This window comes from Bactrocera neohumeralis, chromosome 4 (genome assembly GCF_024586455.1).
Source record: "Bactrocera neohumeralis isolate Rockhampton chromosome 4, APGP_CSIRO_Bneo_wtdbg2-racon-allhic-juicebox.fasta_v2, whole genome shotgun sequence".
Classification (NCBI taxonomy): domain Eukaryota; kingdom Metazoa; phylum Arthropoda; class Insecta; order Diptera; family Tephritidae; genus Bactrocera; species Bactrocera neohumeralis.
In genome coordinates, this window is record NC_065921.1 from 46,880,035 (window position 1) to 46,896,883 (window position 16,849).

Here is a 16,849-nt window from a genome sequence, read left to right on the forward strand (position 1 = left end):
AATAGTGCATTGCAGCTGATCTTTAGAAAAATTAACATTCAAATTAAATTTTATTTTACGAAAAGTAAAGTATATTTAATCAAAAACTTTTTAACATAAACAAGCACTTCATTTAATAATCTCCTGTGGCTACAGTAGATATAAAGTAATACAATTTATGTGAACATTATTTGAACTTAGAGGTAAAGTGGCGATTGAAGTTCAATAACTAATAAATTGGGGGACCGCCGTTAGCTTTTATGACTGCTTTAATATGGTCAGGTATAAAGTTAATTAGATAATCTAATATTTCTGGTGAAAAGCTATTCCAAACTCGTTCAACTTGATTCCAGAGTTCATCTATGGTTTTTGGTCTTTCTCTTTGAACAGTAAACCGTTTTTTAACAATCGCCCATAAATTTTTAATAGGATTCACATCGGGTGACTGAGCTGGCCACTCCACTACCCGAATTCCGTTAATTTTCAAGAAAGATTTTGTAATATGGTCGATATGTTTGGGGTCATTATTTTGCATGTGTAACAAATCATGGGTACATATCCAAAAATTTCGAAGCTAGGGATAAGTGAATCCTCTACAATGCTAATATAGTCCTTAGCCCCCATTATTCCGTTAATTCGACGCAATTTTCCTACCTTTCCGCCACAGAAAAAACCCCACACCATGTGTGAACCACCTCTAAATTTAAGTGTGCGCAACATATTCCTATCCGTAGGACCGCATCGGTTGTCAAACCATGTCCAAATGCGTCTATCTGAATTAATACGAATAATTTTCGTTTCGTCAGACCAAATTACTAGTTTGAACTGTTCACTTGTCTTCTCTCGCAAATTTCATTCCAGCCGCTTTGTTCTTCGCTGACATGTACGGTTTTTAATCATTGGTCTTGCACGCCTATTGGAACTTTTCAGCGGATTTCGAAAGGTATTGTTGCATACTCTAGTGCCTAAAGACGATAATAACACTTTCTTAGCCTCCACTGCGTTTTTAGCTGATTCAGTCATGATAAGACGCCGTAAAGTCCTTTCTGTTGGAGGAGTGGCTTTTTGGGCCTGCCTAAATTTTTGGGTGGTGTGTTGATATTGCCTTGTTTTTTTTATTTTGTTGATGACATCAATTGACATTTTATATTTTGAGCAATCTCTCTAACTGAAACCCCTCCTGCAAGTCCGAACATACAGCTTTTTGCAAAAAGCGGTTCAGTTTTTTGTCCTGTCTGAAAATTGACCAAGTTTGATAAATTTGCAATTTTTCAACCTTTAATTTTTGTTACAAACTTTAGTAAATGTGAAATACTCCGCACAATAAAATTATTCAAAATGCTAACAACTATTTTGTTACAACGAAATTAGTTACATACTGCGTCACATCAGCTCAGAAAGTGTTCACGTGCGCTTACGGATTTGAACTGTATTTATTCAAATTTAAATAAACATGGAAATCTACCGAAGTGGGCTTTGAAAACTAGAATATCGATGCCATATAACAGCAAAAAATGTTTCTTGAAGTATTGTCATATTTAGATGAAATTCAATGATAAAAGTAAAATTTTGCATTACGTGAACACTTTTTGAACTCACTGTACATGTACTTCTATTTATAAACACCTACATATGTATATTTTATGTCGCAGTTTACATCTACAGTCGTTGCATGTTTCTCAATACATGCATTTATGTCACACTAAGCTCTTTCAAATACCAAAAATGTTCATGAAAAATAATACAATTGTCACATCGAGTAAAGAAAAGATATTTTCAACGAAACTGAGTGATATTTGTCGTTGCTGAATATGTATATTCTTAGTATGTCTTACACTTTCAATTTTAAATTGATGAATTGATCTTTTCGCAATGTCCAGCTCCTTACGTTTGTTTTTTACGTGAAATTTCCACCGTAGCTTAGTGTCAAGCGTCATTCCTAAGTATTTAGCGGAATTAAAGTATAGTATTCGTGCACCGTCTATGAAAATTGATAAGTGCTGTATCTTGTTGTATGTCAAAACAATGTGTACAGACCTAGCTTCATTCAGTTTTATCTACCATTTCTTTGCCCATTGTAAGACTTTATTTACAGCTTTATGGAGATTAGTAGTGGACTCGTGTTCACAACTACCAACAGCAAGCAACGCGGTATCATCTGCAAATGTGGCTGTTTTATAATTGCAGTCTACTGGTAGGTCGTGCGTGAATATAATATATAAAGAAGAGGGCCCAACACACTACCTTGTGGAACTCCTGCTTTTATTTCGCTAATTATTAATAGAATATTTGTCTCCTTGTTTAACCCGAAAGTAGTGATGTGATAAATACGATTTTATGATGTCATAATGCTGTTTCGGTAAAATCAGTTTCAGTTTCGAAAGCAGTCCTTTGTGACAAACTTTATCGAACGCTTTTGCAACTTCTAAAAACACGGCAGACAAGATTTTTTTTCCTCAAAGGCTTTTTCAATAATGTGTGTAATCCTGTGGATTTGATCAATCGTAGAATGGTTGGCTCGAAACCTAAACTGATGCGCTAGAATTATGGTTTTTCGTTCAAAGATTTTATTGATACGTTTTATGATAATTTTCTAAAAAAGCTTCGATATTATCGGTAGAAGTGATATGGGCCTGTAAGAAGATACTTCATATCCCGGTTTTCCTGGCTTTGAAATCATTATAATTTCAGCAATTTTCCAATAAGTTGGCACATACTTAAGATCAGAAGCCGCGTTAATAATGTTGGTGATTTTTACTATACTTATTGGAACGTGTTTTAGGATCTCGGCAGTAATCAGGTCGTAACCAAGGGATTTTTTTGTTTTTCAGATTTTTGATTTCCTCACTTAGTTCACTACTTGTGAACCTGAGATTTCTTCGCTTTCTTGACTGAAAGCAGTAGGATAATCTACGTGTGTTTCATATGGGGAGAATATTTTAGCTAAATAATCCGATAATACTTCTGCTTTTTTTGAATCGTCTCTGGCCCAGCTATCAACACTTATTTTAATGGGTCATTCTTGAGTTTCTGGTGTTTGTAGTCTTTTACAGCTTTTCCAAAGAGAGTAGTCGGAATTTCTTCCATTGGTTAGGGACCGAAGATATTTTGCAAAACTTTCGATTTTAAACCTCCTAATTTTCCGATTAAGATCTTTAGAGACTTCATTTAAAATAGATTTATCAGATGGGCAAGGAGTTTGATGCCACTTATTATGTATGCTCAAAAATGCACATACAATGGCAACCATAATAACTGTTTCATTTAAAAACATTTTTTTTATTTTTGCTAAAGTATTCCATTATTTACACACATTTTTTATTGGAGGTCTTATTTATACAAATAATCATAAAAACTGAAACATTAATAAACTTGTAGTGGTAGAAAGGCATTAAATAAACCAAAAGTCAAAATCCATGTGTTCGAAATATTTACAACTTTTAAGTATTCTAAAAACTTTTCAATATGTAAGTAGTTGCATAGCCATTATTTTTTATAACTTCAGCACATCTTCTAGGTATTGAAGCAACTAAACTCATGTAACTGTAAGGGATCGCTTTCTATTCCCTTTCCAATCTGGCGAAAAGTTAATCCCCATTCCGGAATATTTCTCTACCTATTTTGCTTTTAACCATCATCCACCTATTCTAAATCGGTGTGAGATTGGAGGACTGTGTCGGCCATATAGACGTGTTTTTAGCGTCTTTAGCTTATTGGAAAGACCATACAAGTAGCATTTCCTAATCGGCAAACGGCAGAATAACATTACTTAAAATTTACAGCTATCATCGTGTCAGATATACGATGAATTGGACCAATAACATCACCGGAGAAGCACCCCCACACCATAATTGTTTGAACTCAATAAAGATTTATCAATTCTTACCACTGGTGGGGAGAAATTAAACTTCTTATATCAAGTGAGAAATCATTCATTCTTTTTGTTTTATGTTGCCTGTATTTTAAACAGGGCTTTTTTGTATATTGCCTGTTTTATAAATACAGGACTTTTTAATTTGGCCTAGCTCTAAGACCGGCTCGAAGAACCAAATGTTTAAAACTCAATGAAGATTTGATCAAACCTTACCACTAGTGGGGGGAAATGAAAAGACCTTCACTGTGCTGAGAATTATTTCATTCCGATTTTATTGTTAAAATTGTACACCTTATATACTATTTTAAAAGTCTTACTTATCTAGTTAAATATATGTGTATGTACGGCACACCACATGGGGTTGTTTTCAACTATCCCTGCAAAAAATTGTGCGACTAATCTCTAAAGAGAGTATTCCGGGACTAGTCTCGATGTGGAACAATTGAGTATTAATTAGTCGCAACTAGTCTCAAACGGGTATAATTGGAGAACAATTAGTCTCAATTAATCCCTATCGGGTACTATTGGGAAAAAAGTTAGAATTTTGGCAAAAATACATTCATAAATTTCAAAGCAAAGTTACTGAATTTCCTTCCATTCAATTATCATAACCTATTACATTTAAAAAAAACCATAAGTAATGAATTTCGTACATGTCTTTGCACTAGCAAGAGGCGGTGTACAAAAACATTGAAACTTTTTACAAACTGAAAAATTTTTATAAGAAATTGTAATCAGAACGAAAGATAATTGAACTATCTCCATTTTCATATGCGTTAACATTGTATATTTTTAAACATGCTTATAAAACAAAGCCCATGCTAACAACATTTTGAATTTCGACATGTACTTTTGACTTGCATAAAACAATAAATATAGCCTTGAAGCATTTACAAAATAAATGAATTTTTTTTTAATTCATTATGGATTAAAAGATAATTAAACTATCTTTCTTTTAGTATACATTAACATTAACAATTTCCAAACATTTTTATGAAAAATAGCTTTTTCTAACAGAATTTTGTATTTCAATCATGTACGTATTTGACTTAAAAGCGGCATTCAAATGTAGGCTTCCATGATGATACTTGGTTTTTAATAAAATCTGGATCTGTAAAGGCATTGATAATAGATTCAAGAGCAACAATATAATCCACCAATAAATGCTTACTTAAAAAACCAACATACCTTATTATCAAATCCCCTGCAGAACGTTCCAGACTCTGATGAAATAACCAACTGTTGCGCCGGCTATCACATCTGTTGGTTGCTTATGTGATTAGCGGTAGAACAAAACAGTTGCATGCTGCAATAATTCATAATAGATAGAAGTCGAAACCTATCGACGTCTCTATATCGATAATTATCTACTGATATTATACCATTATTATATCGAAAGGTATTGCGAGCAGACAAAAGGAATCGACATCAAGAGATTATTTATCTAAACAAATTGATAAGCACTGTTTATATCTATTTTTTCATTGTGGTGTACATGTTTTCCAGCATTGTATTTATATTACATTGACTATTTTTGCGAAAGTAAACTAAAAAAGTGCTTGACAACATTTTTACGCGTAATAACATAAAACACCTATAACTACAATAAAATAAAATATAAAAAGAAATAAGTTAGAACTGTGATTTGCGTGCATATTACTATTGCCAGTGGTAATTTGTTAATAATGGGAAGAACAAAATATCTGCAGAAGGTAATATATGTATTAAGGAGAAAAGGAGTTAACGAAAACTAATAACCCGGTAAGTAAATATATGCACATTTTTTATCGAAACACACTTACTAATTTATTTAATTTTTTTAGCGCAATTTGACTCGAATTACGCAAAAGTTTAAATGAGGGTAAATGTATGTATCGAGATAGTTCCAAGGCAGTACTATCGATAATATTTCCCGTATAATCGGTAATGTGCGGCCACTAGTTTTGCAACAGATGATTTTTAAAAAGTAAGAAGTGCGAAAAGTGAAAATTGAAAATCTGTTTGGCTAAATCAACATTATTAAAACAAATAAAAGAAAAAAGGAATAGCAGCAAAGTGAGAAAAGGAGTTTTTGTACAAGATGAGTAAGGTAAGCAAGCGTCACCTAAGGAGAATAATAAGTAGGGAAAGAAAAAAGAATCGTGAAAAGTTAAGACTAGGTAGAAATTACGCTGTGTCGACCGTGTCCACTGCTAGGATTGCTGGAAGTCCCATTTCAGCAGAAATTGAAAATGTGGTCAATTCGTAATAAAATAAGCCACAAAAGCCTTTCTGAACTGCTTGCACTTCTTGCAGCAGAAGATATTAAAGTACCTAAAAGTGCACAATCTCTATTAAGAAATAAGCCCCAGTTGATGGTGCAAAATATGAGCCCGGGACTTTTTTGTAATTTTGGCATTAAGGCGCAGCTATATAAAATTGGGGAAAAATTGCTTGATTATAACACCATAATTGCAGATATAAATATTGACGGTCTACCCTTGTACCGTAGTAGTAGGATGCAATTGTGGCCAATTTTATTACGAGTTGTTAATGTGCAGAATGTATCTGTTTTTGCCACAGGTATATATGTAGGAAACAGTAAGCCTAATTCTATAGATGAATTTTTAAATGAATTTATTGAAGAAGTCAGTGACCTTCAAACTAATGGGTTTGAATATAGTGGGCGTTACATCGCTTTTAAAATACGGGCATTTGTTTGCGATGCTCCAGCAAAAGCTTTTCTTTGTGGAATACCTGGCCACACGTCTAGACATGGTTGCCCGAAGTGCAATCAAGTCGGGAGGAAAAAGGATGGCGTATTAACCTATAGCACGAAAGCCGGAGTAACAGTATCCAATCGGGATTTTTTAGATCGCAAGTACCCCAATAAACATCTATCTCTTTTCAAAGAGAATTTATCTCCACTGGAAAAAATTAATATTAACATGATCTCTCAAGTTCCTCTTGATGTTATGCATTTAATCGATTTAGGGGTCATGCGAAAGTTTATTTTACGAGTAATAAATAATAAATCAAATTACAAATTTAAAAAAGAAACTAAATTGTATTTATCCAAAAAAATAGTAGCGTTATCTTCGTACATCACCAGGGAATTTGTTCGTAAACCAAGAACTGTAGATGAAATAGCGAATTGGAAAGCGATTGAGTTCCGCATGTTTCTTTTTTATTATGGAATTTATGTCTTCAAAGATGAGCTTCCGGGTGATGTATATTATGAATTCCTCCTATTGCATTGCGCGTGTAGGTTATTATTCTGCCCAAAAAACTATAACTCTAACATTGATGTAGCGGGAAATATGTTAAAGTTATTCGTGGAAAATTTTGCTGTTGTGTTTGGGGAAAACAGTATTTCGTACAATGTACACTCCCTTCTTCATATTTCAGAAGACGTTAAAGAGCTAGGTATTCCATCGAGTTACTCTGCATATTCCTTTGAAAACCACTTACAAATTTTGAAGTCATATGTGAAAAAACCGACACAAATATTACAACAAATACATAATATGATGAAACATGAAGAAATTGTGGTGGCCCCAAAATTTACTGGTTTTAAAATAAAAAATAACATTATAGTGAGTTTTAATTTTAAAGAATTTATGTTATCTAATAAAAGCCCAAATAGTTACTGTTCCGTAAAACCATTTCAGTACATAAGAATTGAGGAATTTAAAGACATTAACAGCAAAGTTATCAAAGGAAAGAGATTTTTACACCTAGAAAGCTATTTCACAGAGCCCATTGATTTGTATACTATGGGAATATGTACTGCGGACCATATTCTGTCATCTGATATAGAGGAGTTTTCTCTGGATGATGTAGAGTATAAATTAATGTGTATCCCTCTTCTAGAGAAAGTTCTTCTTATTCCAATATTACATACTTGCATGTAACCTTCGTTTATTGTAATAGTTAATTTTTTATCATTTTTTTTATGGAAACAATTACTAATTTTTCTTTTTTTCTTGAGCATTTCAAAAAATATGGAGCACCAAATCCCAAAACGTCGACCACAGCAATTCCAATGAAAAAGGCAAGATGTAGGTATTCATCATTTAACAATTATAATCCGTAATTCATAAAAACTTAAAACAAACTTTGCTTTACAGATGGCATTGACACTGCCCACCTTGGACAAAACATTAGTGTATCCAGTGAATGCACTATAGGTGAAGACATCTTCGAAAATGTATTTAGAAAACTACTATTACACTTAAAATGCCTTAATTTTTAGAATCACGTGGGATCAGCGTTTCAACGTCGGCCACTAAATATACCAATGGTAAATTCTTTTAGTAATAGTAAATTTGAATTTGTATGTTCGTCTATGATTCGATAATCTGTACTCTGGAGCATTTAAATTTATTGTTTTAGAATCCAAGCAAGGCGTGTTTGAAGTTGTTTGCTGCAGCCGCTGCAACACGTTTGAAAAGCAGTTACAGGATATTGGCAAAAAATTAGACGACCTGCAATTGATAGTCGAAGCACAGAATACTGCTATAATGGATGCAATAGCGGTCCAAAAGGTGGCGACTGAGCAATTGATTCGCCAAGAATCAAAAAATGCACCCATCACAAAATATTTCCCAATAAGTGACGTCCCAGAAATGCATCAGTTGGAGGAAAAAATTACCCCTACTAACAGAGATGTATATGTAAGTTAATTTGATATATAGATTTATATCATAGCTCAGTTTACAAATATTATTTAAACATATTTTATAGGAATCTGCGATGTCTGCTATTTTATGCAACAATCTCAGAAATATAAGGCTGCTGTTAAATAAGGACGTCATAGCGTCAATAAACGTGGATGGTTCACATGGAAAGATAAGCTTAAAATCTTTCCCAAATTTTTATGCTTCATTGACTGGTAAGATAAATATTCCATACCATTGTTTTACACATATGTATGTTTTTATTTCAAGTTAAATTAAATCTTCTTTTCATTTAGGAGCCATTGCCAAATTACCATTTAAGGGATTGTCGCCGGAGGACGCGCTGCGCAAAGCCATTGCTTTCGAAAAAGCTAAATGCTTTAAGAAAGCTTATCGACAAAAAAAGAAGAATTCTGCATCTTAAACTACTACCCCTCCAATTGTTTTTTTTTTTTTTTTTAATATAAAACTGCAATAGTACAAAGTTGTAATATTTCAGACTTTAAATTCTGACTTCTTATTTCTGGACTGAATTTTTCTTTTTTAATTTTTATTATAAAATTATTTAAAAAATGTGATTTATAAAACTCGTAAAGAAACCAGAACGAATATTTATTTTAAAATTTTCGCAGCTAAAAACTCACAAGAAATATTCTCCTAAAAGTTTGTAGCCCATTTTATTTCGTTTTTTTTTTCTTAAAGAATAAATTTTGTTCACGCGTTATATGAAAGCAAGAAATCAACGCGAACTTTTTGAGTGGAGTACAAAACTGCGTAAACGATTTTTTTTAAGATACATTTTTTTAAATTTTGATGATAATTTCTTTCATGAGTTTTGCAAAAATTTTGATTTGTCAGATTTATGTTAGAGAAGCTGTATTTAAAGTGTTTAAAGTCAATTAAATAAAAATACATATTTTAAAACGAAGGCTTCGGATAAAATTTATCTTGATTGTTAAAGGGATTTTAGAGGTTTTATAACGACTGGTCTCATTCTGCTACCATTGCGACCTACAAAGCGACTAGTCCCTTTTTATACCCATTTGGGTATAAATGGGTACAATTAGTCTCTTCATAGGACATGCTCGAACAAAAGGGAACAGTTCAGTCCATACAAAGAGATGTAAAGTGGGATTAGTCGCATGTTCCTTTGCGACTAATCCCGGACACATCCCGGACTAGTCGCATTTTTTGCAGGGATACAATGCAATACATTTGTGTGTGTGTGTGCTGTGATACAAGATCTTTTACCTCATCATTGTTTATGCTGTATGGTTTGGGATTACTTTCAAGTGAATAAGTGCATTTGTAATCAATTGCCCAAACCTAAGTAAATATGTTTATATTATATTTCTTGAGTGCATGCGTATTACATATTAATGCACACGTGCCTCATATATGTATGTATGCTGCATATAAATGCATTTATTTTATGTGTTTGTTTATGGTCCTTTGGTATGGCGCACATGTTCATTTTTGAACAATAATATTAACCCATATGTGTTTTACTGTGGCAGTTGTGAACCTTGGCTTATATTTTTCGCCTCGCGGACGCCGAGCATATGCTTCGCTATCTCAGCCTCGGTGGTTGAATTTTTGTTCATCTGATCATAAAATTGAGTTGCAATTCTGCTTAGTCCAATTTTAGTGTAATCAAACAAATTTCAACGTAGCTTTTCAATTTTTTGGAGACACAAATGATTTTTTCGAACATCTGTAACTACGCAGATAAAACTCCATGGCCCAATGATGTCGAGTTGAACTTCAGCTTTGGTAAAGAAATTTTTTCTTTGCTGGCCTTCTATTAGAATTGTAGGATGAGACCTACCTCCTTAGTGAACTGTGTGGATGTTCTCAGTCCAAATAATACGTCAAATCGTTGATTTCTGTATGGAATATTTTACCGATATCTTCGGGTCTTCTTTTATTTTTGCTTTCAAGTCCGAACTGTATTTATGGTTCATTCGAAAATATTACAAAGCTAAAGAAATACCGGAAATTCTGTTAATTCTAGGAACGCGAAAAACTAAATTCAAACCCTTCGTAAAATAAATACGCAAGAATTTCCATTAATTATGTGGAATGCGATTACTGTTATAACTTTCCTTTTATTGAGTAGCGAAATAAAAAAAATATAACAAACATCAGTTGCAAATGTTTTGAATACTTGCATTCTCCACTGTATTATTACTATGTTTTTGTTATAGGCTAAAATAACAATTTTAACAGTACATATTAGGGTGTCCCAGCCAACATGGGCGATTTTTTTTTTTTTCGAATTTACTTACGCATACCCTCGATTTTTTTTACATTTGATCCTAATAACTCAAATAATAAATATTATTGCGATTGAATAACGATAACCCGTGCCAACTTGACGTTAAACTTGAAATATGAAAGTTAGTATGGAAGCTTTGTAGGGATTGCGGATTAAAATATTTATGTAGTCAATAATACATCGTTTTACATATATTTTATATTTATTAAGTATTTATAAATAACTTTATATTATTATTTACTAAATTTTCTTTTCAAAGTTTTCTTTTTACAATCCGGATATATCTGTCTGTGTTCTTGAACGCAACGCAACAAAAATTGCTTTTGTTCCTCGTCGACGGTGATTAAGCCATGAAAGTCTTGCATTAACTTAACCGCTCTTTCAGCGGTATCGTTAACTGCTCTCAGTGTGTAAACCTTCTTTTTAGCATATTGGAACGAAGCATTATTTGGCCATGTAGTTGGAGACTCATTAAGAAAGCTATCATCAACTATTTTAAGTCGGTTGAATAAAGATTTGCTTTTTATTGAAACAAAGTCATCGATGTTTTTCTCTGAAATAAAATGCGACAGTTAGCATAAAATAAAACAAATAAAAACTAAAATTATTGACTCTCATACTAACCATAAAGTGGACCACAAAGTTCGTCTTTCGATGGTATGTAGCGTTTACCGTTGGCCGATGGATATTCTTTAGTTAAGTTAGCAACTATCTTTACTTTAGTTTCTTGGTCAACGTCATCGTCAAATAGAGACAAGACAGACACTTTATCTGTCAAATACCATAAATGCGGGCAAAACTTTTGTAAAGCTGCCTTTGAGATATTTTTATCGATTATTTCGTAAGCCTTCATGGCTTTTAAAAAGCATAAGTCTTGGAATGGTGCTTTAACAGCTAAAATACATTGCAGCCAAGGCTTTACGTAGGATGTCACGATGAACAGGCAGACGTCTAACAAAGCTGCCTTATCCTTATTTGAAATTCGTAATTGAGAGCTAAGTAATGAAATTTTTGATGAATAAATTGCTCTTGCCATCCATCGGACTTGGTGCATTGCCCCTGGAGGCCGGATTCTAATTTTGTTCTGTGTATCTCCGCCAAGAAATATTATTGAAAGCTCAATTAATTCTCGCTAATCATCTCTAGCGATTTCTTTAGTCAATTCTGCTTGGTAAAATGCTAATAGTTTAGCAATTTCTGATCTACTCAGGCATGATAGCTTTTCAGTTCATAAAGATATGAACATGAAAGTTTTGTAACCTTAAGATAGAATTATATATACAAAATTATATTTTTGACACAACTACATTAATACATAAAAATATACATGTAAACAATAAATTAAATAAAAAGTATATACAGTCCACTAAATGTCAAGTGCAATGGTAAGCAACAAAATTGTAATATGAGACTTGTTCATAAAAATGTGAAAATCATTGCACATAAAAGAAAACTCATAAATTAGAGTATACATAATACTAATATTAAAATACAAAATATACATACTCGAAATATTAATGCACACAAGCAACAGATAAGAAAGTATCAAGCGTGTGTACGTATGTGTATAAGTGCGTTAGATGCACTAATCTAAAAAACTATAAAATATCAATGCGTTGGTATCTCAAAAATGCAATAAAAATATAATACATATTTACACATGTGTATGCACACTAAGCATACACACATATACATATATACATAGTTAAGAAATTAGAATTAAGAAATGTATTGAGGGAAGAAATTTTAATAAAGAAAACCAGAGTCAAAAGTGAACTCTCACAGTACAGACTTAAGCAAAGACTGTCTTAATCTGTACAGGGGGTGTGACACCCTCCCATCTATGAACGAGTCGGCATTTTCGGGAAACTAAAATAAAGGAGGCACAAGAAAGAGAGTATCATTCGAAGGTTCTACGGGTTCTAATCGACATCACAAGAACTCTGGGTAGGCAAGGTTTGGCTTTTCGTGGTCACAAAGACTGACCGGAAGACAGCGATGGAAATTTTCGACAGATTGTTTATTTGATGTCTCGACATTGTCCTCTGATAAAGAAATGGTTGAATGAAACTTCTACCAGACCGCATAGTGTGACCTACCTATGTCCGGTCACTCAGAACGAATTCATTGATTTGTTGGGAGCAAAAACTGAAGAGGCTATTGTAAAAGAAGTCAATGAAGCGGGAATTTTTTCTGTCATGGCAGACACCACTCCAGACAAATCACATCAAGATCGACTTGCTGTCAACGTTTGGTATGTTCTACAAACTCATGATGGACTTTTGACTGTTGAGCGGCTTCTGAAGATGGATATTGTCCTATCAAAAAAATCGGGCGAAGAGTTGGCTAAAAAAATTGTAGAAGCTCTTAATTTAATGGGGATTTCGATCAAAAAAATTGTCTCCAGTCCTACGATTTTGCAAAAAACATGTCTGGCAAGTATAAAGGAACCCAGCGAAAATTGTCAGAAAAATATGAGAAAACTATCCCTTATATACCATGTCATGCTCATCGGATCAACATATTTGTTGAAACATCATGCAATGCAAGTGTTTTGATTAAAGGATTCTTTAACGTTTTAGAAACACTGTACGTTTTATTTCTGGAGGTACGAAACGTTTTCTTAGTTTGCGAAAAGAATTAAATGATATTGAGAATGCATTGCAACTGAAAAACCTGTCAATAACACGATGGACTGCTCGGGCTGAAACAGTAAAAGCTGTGTGGATTTCTTTCGATGGTATTGTTAACGCTTTGGAAGTCATTCAAAAAGATTCAGAAAATTTTGATAACAATACACGTACTTTAGCTTCTGGTCTGCTTAAAAAATTCTGGATTTTGATTTTATTAGCTCGTTATTTTTTTGTAAAAATGTAATGTTTAAAGTAAAAAATTTGACTGAAAGTTTGGAAGCCTAGAAATTGAACATCATTGACGCATTATTACCGATTGAAAGCACATCAGCGTCATTCCAACAAATGAATGACGATTCACAAATTAACGCATTGCCAGTGAGTTCAGTTGCATTTGCTGAAAAGTGTCAGATCAACCCTGAAAATGACTTTTCGAAACACCACAGAACACGCCGTGCTCCGAAAAAATATGACGATAATCCAGCAACTGCTTGTAATTTTGATTTCCAGACATTTTACAGAAAAGAATTCAAAATTGTCCTCGAAAATTTCAGAAATTGTAATCAAGATAATTTGCAAGAAACTATGTCAACCTTCAAACTCATTCAAGAGATGTTCAGGATTCCAGCTAACAGAAGTAACATTACGATAGAATCTATACAATATGTTGTGCAATTGGAACCTAAGTTCTTCAGTGAAGATCTAGATTGTATTTTTGCTGAAACACAAATTCTTTTTGATTCATGTAAAGAGTGTAAATCTTTCGATGACATTTCTATAGTAGCGTACAAATTGAGAAAGGTCATTCCTTCTGCGTACAAAATTGTTCATTACATAATGACTGCTCCTGTCACGTCAGCTTCATGTGAACGTTCTTTTAGTAAATTGAAATTTGTTTTCAACGATTTGCGTACAACAATGGGGGATTAACGTTTGAATTCTTTGATGCTGCTTTCTTCTTCAAAGGATAAAGTAGACGCAATCGATCTGCGCGATGTTGTTGGAAAATGGTCAATGTTGAAACATCGCAGAGTGAAAATATAACTCAGAAATTTATATTTTTTGCAATTCAATTTCTTAAGAAAATCTCGTTTTTTCCCCCGTAACACGTCGCTGAACAATATACATACTATGTATTTTATATTAAGAGAAACATATTAACTGATTATTATACTAATATGTACAATACTTATTTGAGAATAAAATAATGAATTATGCTATTATGTTGTCAAACTTCTCCGTAATACCTTATCAGAAATGAAGATATCCTTATTTTATATATACATTAGGGTGATTCAAAAAAAATTTTTTTTTCAATTGGTACTCTCAAAAATAGGTTCCTAGACACCTCTAAGAAAGCCTCTCCAAATATGAGTTTTTAATTGTACCGAGAAGGTCCTCCGCCTAACGGTTTTCTATGTTTTCTTATTATCAGATAGACAAATTTATATCTCGCTTCCAACTACTTGAAAAAATATCTTGTTAATTAGGTTTTGTAGGAAATTGAATGCTCTAAAATATGGTCTCTTATGATTTTTTCGTAAACCCAACCGTTTAAAAGATATTAACGGTTGAAGTTTGATTATTTTTGGGAAAACTTTTTTTATCTTATGAATTTTATAACTCAATGAAAAAAAATTTTTGTGAATAGATTTTTGAAGAGGCTTTCTTAGAGGTGTCTAGGAACCTATTTTTCAGAGTATCAAACGAAAAAAAAAAATTTTTTTTTTGATCCACTCTAATATGCATTGACGTTTGACGATGAATATCTCGTAAACGCTTAACTTAATCGAAATATCACAGTAGACCATTTTTATAGAGCAGTAAATTTTCTACAAAACTATGTGTTTCATCATTCATAATAATTTTTTTTCATTGAGTTATAAAATTAATAAGAAATAAAGAATTTTTCCAAAAATAGTCAAATTTCAACCGTTAATATCTTTTAAACGGTTAGGTTTACGAAAAAATCATAAGATACCATATTTTAGAGCATTCAATTTCCTACAAAACCTAATTAACAAAATATTTTTTCAGGTAGTTGGAAGCGAGATTTAAATTTTTCTATCTGATAATAAGAAAAAATAGAAAGCCGTTAGGCGGAGGACCTTCCCGTTACAATTAAAAACTCATATTTGGAGAGGCTTTCTTAGAGGTGTCTAGGAACCTATTTTTGCGAGTACCAATTGAAAAAAAAGAACATTTTTTTTGAATCACCCTAATATACATATTTATAAACATATGCATTAAATCGGCAAATTCTTGAAATGAGTCGGCATTTCAAAGGGACTCACCCCCCATGATCTGGATTCTCGCGACGCCCCTGCAAATAGCTGATACATACAAGGAATAAAACCGCAAAATAAAGTTTGGGGAGGTATAACATTAATATCACCTCATTAATTACAAACAATAACAATAGCAAAACATATAAAAAGTTTACTTCGAAAATAATTTTAATTATATCCTAGAAAATTGTCGGTTGCGGATTCATAATGACTTGAAATGTAGTTGAACACTTTAAAATATTAATGCTAACATATAATTTGTCCTACGAGAATAAATTTTGCATTCCTTCACATATACATACTTTAATTTCAAACACATAAATAATTCCGTTTTTCTTGGTACCTTTGCGGACAGCCAATCAGATCATTTGTTCTGGTCTCTCAGCAATATACGCGAAGATTTTGCAGTCAACGAACACTCCAAATGCCACGTTCAATAAACAACCATCCGAAGGCATGGCATTACACAGCTAAACAGTGCATTAGGCGAATGGAAGCCAGGGTAATGGTGCAGAGTGATTATGCAGAGGCATGGGAGAAACTGAAATAATATACCTGTAATAAAAATATTCAGGTATTACCACTGGTTTGCCCATAAATAATGTATATATTTGTATATAGATATGTATTATATATAATGAGTATTTAATAGTAAAATTAATGGTACGGAGTTAATATAATTACTCTCTATATCTATAATTTTGTAATTGACTGGAAAGTTTCGCTTTGCTTCGTTTTTTTGGAAATAAATATATGTGGATACGGTAACATAAAATTTAATATACTGTTTCCTATTCATTTTCAAAACACTTGATTTACCTAGAGTATTTCCCGCTGTCAACTTAAAACTGAAAATATTATAATATTTATCGCTTTAAGCGGAATTGACCTTTTGTTCATATTGCGCCTCAAAAACGGCTGAAGAAGTGGGAAGCTAAATCATTTTCAGAAAAAATATTTAATAGTTTTTCAAGCCACACTGCGATATTGAATTAGAGAGTGATATATACAAAAGACACCTTTATTATTTAAACGTCAATTATCGTTTCAGATTTGTGAATTTAATTAATGTCGAAATTTTGGCGTATGCGCAAAATTAAAGGAGAGAAATAAATTGAGAGAAATAAAATAAAAAAAAT

At 32.7% G+C, this 16,849-nt stretch overlaps 1 protein-coding gene and 1 long non-coding RNA gene across 2 annotated transcripts; both read left to right on the top strand.

Annotated features, from left to right (window-relative positions):
* Positions 1–5,619: 5,619 nt before the first annotated feature.
* On the top strand, positions 5,620–8,226 carry LOC126754703 (uncharacterized). Its single transcript, XR_007666381.1, has 3 exons — positions 5,620–5,942; positions 7,824–7,893; positions 7,963–8,226. It is a non-coding gene; the product is annotated as an uncharacterized LOC126754703 (long non-coding RNA).
* A 47-nt stretch (positions 8,227–8,273) lies between these two features.
* LOC126754647 (uncharacterized) lies at positions 8,274–9,704 on the top strand. The gene is made up of 3 exons (XM_050466770.1): positions 8,274–8,508; positions 8,579–8,726; positions 8,808–9,704. Exons 1-3 carry the CDS (start codon positions 8,356–8,358, stop codon positions 8,933–8,935), a joined length of 429 nt encoding a protein of 142 aa, XP_050322727.1. The 5' UTR covers positions 8,274–8,355; the 3' UTR covers positions 8,936–9,704.
* Positions 9,705–16,849: the final 7,145 nt, after the last annotated feature.